A 6,885-nucleotide genomic window follows, 5' to 3' on the forward strand; every position below is an offset into this window, starting at 1 on the left:
CAAATAACCTTACCCTCTAAATTTATTGCAAGTTCCTCTATGTTTTCCAATGTTATTTTCTTACAAGGATTATAATAATTTACTATTTTAATATTTCCTTCATTTGTCCAAACTTCAATTACTATAAATTCCGATTCCTTTCCTTTTACCATTACCTTATAATGCATATTCCTAACACTATCATAACCTGCTATTATAAAATCTAAAGCTGGTTTCAACCAAGTTTCTTGGATGCAAATTATGTCCGGTTTTATTTCTAAATCATTGATAAAACTTTTGAATTCCTGTCCATTTGCCAATAGACTCCTTGCATTCCATTGAATTATAAACATCAACTCTATCCAATTTGGCTTGAAGACCTTCCTTCCGACTCAAGTCTTCTGGTAATCTGTTCCCAAGAGAGGTTTCTGACTGACAAAAATTTCTCAGCACCTTTTGTAATAACTTTAATTTTCTCTGTTTTATGTTTTACCTGATCAGTACAACTGATAACAATGCATGCCGGTTAGATAAGTGTCCGAGTTACGTCCGACTTGCTCTGATGTCATGCTGATGTGTGCCAAAAGGCTGTGTCGGATTGTGCAGTCGAGCGCAGTTGCTCTCCACCGACTGCGCTGATCAAAAGCATGATGGGAAAACGACTGCACAGCTTAATGCTCATTGGTTCAGACAACCGTGATGTTGAGTTCTCTTCTAAAATGTTACATTTTTTATATCTGATTTCATGTGATTATGTATTTAAATTATGCGTGAATACCTAAATTCCTAAACACTATGACAGTGCGATCGGTGTGAGATATGTGATTGTTTTAATATTTTTATAAAAATATAAAATAGGCTACATGTTTGTATTAAAGTAAAAATGGATGATAAATACGCCTGCTGGAGAGACTTTTGACTTTCAGGATCTGATTCAGACTGGGATGAGTGAACCCCCTGGGTGCCGGTTAGAGCACAATAATTATATAAGGATGAGGACACCGGTGATCAGGTTTATGGAATGTATTGATAGGAGATTATCAATGACAGGCAGTAGAGGCATTAGTCTGGAACACAAGAAATACAATAAAGGATAATGAATAACTAACAATAACTAGGCATATACAATTATAACATCCATTGGTAAATAAAGACAGCCAAAGCATACTAAATCCTCATCATTAACATGGTTTTGTGAAATATACAATCCAAGAAGGGAAAAAAGGTATCACATTGTACATTATAAACCATAAGCGATCATCTGACATGATAAACATCACTCCATATATGGATATAATCGCGGCACATCACAGTGATCGCTCGTTTGGCATCATGAACAGCTCGAAATGTCAAATCACGTCATAAAGGTAACATTGAAAACCAAAACAGTGATGTACATCTCAATAAAGAAGAAATAATCATATATATAACAGCATCATTAATCTAAACAGAAACAACGGCTTGTGGGCATGTCTGGACGTGTGTGTGACTGAGTTATAAATAACTCAATACCGATCTCCATAGACACAAAAATAAAGCAAACAGGCTTACTTGTAGGTCAATGACTAACACCTCAAAGTAACTTCTGCAGGAAATATCAGAAATAAACTGGAATTAACGTCCATTCATCGTTCAACAACAGCAGCGGCTCAACTCACGAGACTACTCAGCCGGATGATGACATACAATATCAGAATAAAAACTCTCTTAAAGGAGCCTTTACAACGACGCCTTTCGTATGGAATTAAATAGCAAGCGCTTTGAGTGTCTTCTTCATCATATTTATTTTCATATAAAAGCAAAAGAACTGAAATCATATCATGTTTATCAGCAACATAGCACATGAGTGAGAATAACACGATATTCGCCTTTGGTTGGTATCTGTTCCACTTGGAGAGGTCAGAACTGTCCGTCTTGCCTGCGCTTATTTCACTCCTGCCCTCACTGCAGCCGCCTACTCTCGCCTTCATTTCACGCCAGGCGCGGCGCGGCGCATCTCCAACAAGCCTAATTTTTTTATTTGTGCACAGACTGCACACAGGATCTGAACTGTGTGGCGGATGGACATGGTGATCGCGTCTATTCCTCTCACAAATCAATCGTTTAGCCTCGGAAGACTTGGAATGTTAATACTTTTTGAATAAATTGTGACTGTAGTTAAAGCCTGTTAAATCCTGTGTTTTATATTGACAAATGTATGGTTAGGTTTAGGGGTAGGGGCTGGTTTACATGCTCATACATGTGTAAATAGTGTAATGTAAATAAAATTGTTGTGACCGTTTACATAGAAAAATCACACCTGAACATATATGCAATAATGGCAAAAGTATTACCCAATATATAATTTAATCATGACGATAAAATTCCCAATATGCCTTTCGCGTCTGCATATTGACGCCAAATGGTTCTTATTTAAAGCAATGGAGGACCCTGCACGTCGAAAAAATTATGCTAAAAGGGTACCCTGTGCGTTAAAAAGTGACGCCAATTGGGCAGCTGAACATCAGGGATGTCAAATTATATGAAATAATTTTATTTAATACATTTTTGTGGAGGAAATGTAAATAACATTTTTGGATGTTTAAACACATATGTCTAGACTATATATTCTTTAAACTTGAAACTTACTACTGCAATCACTTCAGCTCTATTATCAGTTTTCACAGGATGTAGACCTTTCTTTTCTTCACTCTGTGGTTGGCACTTCCTTTCTATCTGCAATTGAACATCCTGTTCTTAGTAAACAGGTCTGCAGTCTGCACACAGGGCTATACACATTTTTTTGGTCTGAATTAATCGTGAATCGGACACCAATCTGATTTTGCAGGGATATATTATCCATTCATGACTGTTTCAGTTTTAACCTTTTTATAATGAGTTGATGGACTTCACCATTCTTACAAGCAACTAAGATGGCAGCAATACAACCAGGAGAAGGTAACACTTTCAATATTGCATAACAATAACCAATGTTATTGATCTGCATTCTCTTTCCGATTGTGGAGAGTTGAAATTAGTTTATGATTGTGATGCTTTGCCAGTTCTGTTGTAAATGTCATTCCTGTAAACAAGTTTTTCTTACCAACTGTGTAGTTCAGTTCAAACATGGATGTTCTTGTTATATTTATCAGGCACGAATAACAAATGTTATGTGTGTTTTTTAGAGCAAAGTGAAGATTCAGATTTGCGTAAGTAAACCAAAATCCAACTATTTTCATTGGTATTCTAATAAAGAGCACTAAATTTTTGTGTCTTATTTTCTTCTGTGCAGGTCCACTCATTAGCCACGGTAAGCATTTTGTTATTTCAGGAATTTAGTATTTTACTATGAACTCAGAAAATAAACAAAACAATAATATTTAGTGTGTATGGTAAATGAATTTAATTTTTGTATAAGTTTTATGTAAAGTAAGTTTTAACAACTCTTTTCCAACAGAGCAACGTAGATACACACACCAATGTAAGTCATATTTCAGATTGTATGACTAAATCTTTACTGAAATGTTACTTTGCACTGCTGTCCTTTTTTTCCATTAAATATATTTATGTACATATAATAAATGCACTTGATTTGGACTACAACTGGATAAAAACAAATGCATATATTTTGAAATAATATCAAATTATCTTTTTTTTTGTGAATTTTGAATATTTATTTTTGAACATCAGAGTATATCTTTGTCTGCATTCATTGAAATATAATTACATTTGACCTCTTTTCAACAGATGATACATTCACTGTATTCACTGGCTCCACTAATGAGCTTAGATTTATTATGCTCGGCGGTGATGAAGACCGTATGGATGCTGCATGTGACATCATTCTTAGGGAAAGAGCCAAAAGAACTGAAATACGGAACAGAAAAGGTCATGTGTTTGGCAGAAAGATCTGTGTGGTGAAAACACCTTCCACCTGCATGAGTCATAAGGCATCACGTTGTTGCTTTGAATCAAGAGACAAATCTATGAAAGATGAGATGGTAGATTATGCATCTCAGGTCTTTCCTGGACCGCATGCATTTCTGTTAGTGGTCAACAACAGGAAAGTGACTGAGAAGGAGCATAATATTTCAAAAGAAATTGCCAACGTGTTTGGCAAAGAAGCTCTAGACTATGTTGTGTTATTGATCATTGGAAGAACTGAACCGAAAGGGATCGACAGTGTCAGGAAGCATGTGAATAGGTGTTATACATTAGAGGACAATGAGCAAAGTGTTCAAGGTCTATTCAGAGAAACTGAAATAATGACACAAAACAAGGAATCCACATTCTTTATTCAGTCATCATATGAAAAACTCATGAAAAAGGCATTTTTATCATGGGAAAAGGAAAAACAGGCAGAAATGAGAAAAGAAAATGAGAGACTTTTAAAGAAGAAAGAAGAACAGCACTCCGAAAAAGTGAATGAATTAACAGAAAAGTTCAGAATTATTGAAAACAAACTAAGAAACGACATAGCAGAAAAAGATGACCAGCATGCACAAGACATGCTTAAAATAGCAGAAACAGAGTATAATCAAAAGAGAGACAAAGAGACTTTGAAATGTTTCATGATTGATCATTTTATACGCATAACCAGTCAGCATGCGGTGCAACCGGTCATTTCAAGTTCCCATGAGAATCCACTGATTAAAAAATTAGAGGCAGACAGTGAGACAAACCCAAGAAATATATTTTCTTCAATTATTGATGATCTGGTAGGCAAGTTAAAGACTTCTGAAGAGACTGAGAGCTACTTGTTTGAAACTTTTCTTCAGCGCGAGAATGAACAGAAAAATAAAACTGAAGAACTCCAAGAAGAAGTTGAGCAACTCAAAGCAAAGAAAAGTGAGCTAGAAAAGAAACTGATGGAAGCAGATGAAAGAGAAACATGGGCTAGTAAACAGGTGGAGGAAACACTAGATAGAAATCTGCCCACAGATTTGGATAAACTTCAAGGGGTTCTGGATAGACAAGACATACAAGAGGAGCATAAAGAGAAAACACATGTAATCAGTGGATCAGGACATGAGTCAACTTCACCTGTCTGTAAGTGGTTACACCATCCATAATCTCATATTTTATTACATTTATAACCCCACTTAAACTAATGAAGACACTTGTGAAAACAATGTTCTGTATATTTCTAAATCATGTAAACCAACTCTTTTCCATGCAGTTACAATGAATGGGGATAATAATGCAAAATAATGCAAAGGCAAAGTTCATTCAACTTATTTATATCTTCAGTTGGTGATGTCTGATTTGTGAACAAATCTTTCTTTTGAGTCTGATCTTTTCAATTAAAAATATAATCTGGTCTGTTCTGGTTCTTGAGTTCAAATGACTGACTTTAATTGTGGTCATTCCTCATTAAAGATATTGTTTGGTCTTAATATATAGTTGTACAAACTATAGTACTTTATGGTGCTTTTGCATCCTTTTTGAAGCTGGAAAGCATCTGAAAGCCATACATTAACCTTTTAGAAACCCTTTTGACTAACAAATAAATAAGATAACGTTTGTTTCAAGTGAAAAAAATATATAAAAACTCTAATGTGCTGTTCCACTACATTCGTAGTATCTGAAGAAAATAAAGACAGACCTCTAGATAAAACAGTGAGAGAGATAAAGAGCAGAAAGGAAGATTCACAAGCCAGTGAATCACACAACTCTGGAGGCTTCAAACTTGTGCGACGGAAGAGTATTAACAAGCCACCCGATAGTAAGTATACAGTACATCAATTCAAGCATCATCCTAAACACTACAGCACAAGATGTGTTATGCTTTACTATGTTTTCTGTCTCCTACAGTGTCTGAAGATCATAGTGGAAATAAAGATTCACAAGCCAGCGGATCAAGTGAGTCTGGAGGATTGTTAAACCCGTTTCTTGCACATTAAATCTCAATAAGACATGGCACCTAAAATTATCTCTGTGCTTCTGTTTCTAGTGACTGGAAGTGAACATGGACATCTACATGTTCTCTGAAGATTGTGATTACAAAGAGGTGAATTTAAGGCTTTCACACTTTTCCAGTGAAGTGTACTTCATTTAATCAATATTCATCAGACTGCTGTTATGTCTTCAGGAAAAGACCACTGAAAACAATTACTACACAAAAAGCAAAGTGGCAGATCCTCCTTGAGTGTGAAACACCCAACAAAACAAGTATAACATTTTGCCATGATGGACAATATCTTGGATTAGACTGTGGATTATGGGCAATTAAACACCAATGAATTTAAAGATAGTATTAGTGCATGAAAACCGAAAATAAAATATACAGGAAACAAAAAAAGCATACCATAATGTCTGCAATATGATGTTTGTAACAAAGTTTGTTGCTGCCGCCGCCACCATGTCGTGGAGATGCTGTGTGCTTCATTGTGAAAGCGAAACTACTTTGTTTGGCCTTCCAAAAAAGGATGATATCCGCTTCGTCATGCCTGGAGCTGATCCGTGCTGGTCGCTGAGGAAATACATCAACTTCGCGCTGTGGATCGCCGGATCGGCTTTCACCGTGGACGAAGCGGAGTCCAGCCCGGGGTCGTCACATGTGGTTGCCTCAAGCCCGCCGGACGCTCCTTCGTCGAATCCGCCGCCTCTGCTCAATCTAGTCCTCCGGCCGTTCCTCACTCTAGCCCGCAGGCCTCTGCTCACTCAGGCCCGCCGTGTGTAACGCTGTGTGTTTCATTGTGAAAGCGAAACTACTTTGTTTGGCCTTCCAAAAGAGGTCACGACTAGAAATCAGTGGTTAAGTTGTATTTACAACACTGTTCCAGAACAGTTCAACCCAAATATTCAGATGTGTGCAGCACATTTTATGGAGGACTGTTTCCTGATCCTGGTAGAGTAGACTACAATGCCTGTAATGACTGTCACTCAATGACTGTAAGTACGTTTTTTTATATTTAAAGAATTTGC

General features: G+C 36.6%; 1 protein-coding gene across 1 annotated transcript in view; it reads left to right on the forward strand.

Annotated features, from left to right (window-relative positions):
* Positions 1–2,739: 2,739 nt before the first annotated feature.
* Positions 2,740–6,885, forward strand: part of LOC107675709 (RB1-inducible coiled-coil protein 1-like) — a 7,668-nt gene continuing 3,522 nt past the window's right edge. Inside the window, exons 1-8 of the mRNA XM_016470123.1 lie at positions 2,740–2,916; positions 3,144–3,167; positions 3,251–3,268; positions 3,416–3,439; positions 3,706–5,007; positions 5,540–5,683; positions 5,773–5,820; positions 5,912–5,940. Of these exons, the coding sequence (XP_016325609.1) occupies positions 2,892–2,916; positions 3,144–3,167; positions 3,251–3,268; positions 3,416–3,439; positions 3,706–5,007; positions 5,540–5,683; positions 5,773–5,820; positions 5,912–5,940 (1,614 nt within the window). The 5' untranslated portion in view covers positions 2,740–2,891. The remainder of the gene's footprint in view (positions 2,917–3,143; positions 3,168–3,250; positions 3,269–3,415; positions 3,440–3,705; positions 5,008–5,539; positions 5,684–5,772; positions 5,821–5,911; positions 5,941–6,885) is intronic.

Source organism: Sinocyclocheilus anshuiensis, unplaced genomic scaffold (assembly GCF_001515605.1).
Source record: "Sinocyclocheilus anshuiensis isolate Anshui unplaced genomic scaffold, SAMN03320099.WGS_v1.1 scaffold708, whole genome shotgun sequence".
In the NCBI taxonomy this organism is placed as follows: domain Eukaryota; kingdom Metazoa; phylum Chordata; class Actinopteri; order Cypriniformes; family Cyprinidae; genus Sinocyclocheilus; species Sinocyclocheilus anshuiensis.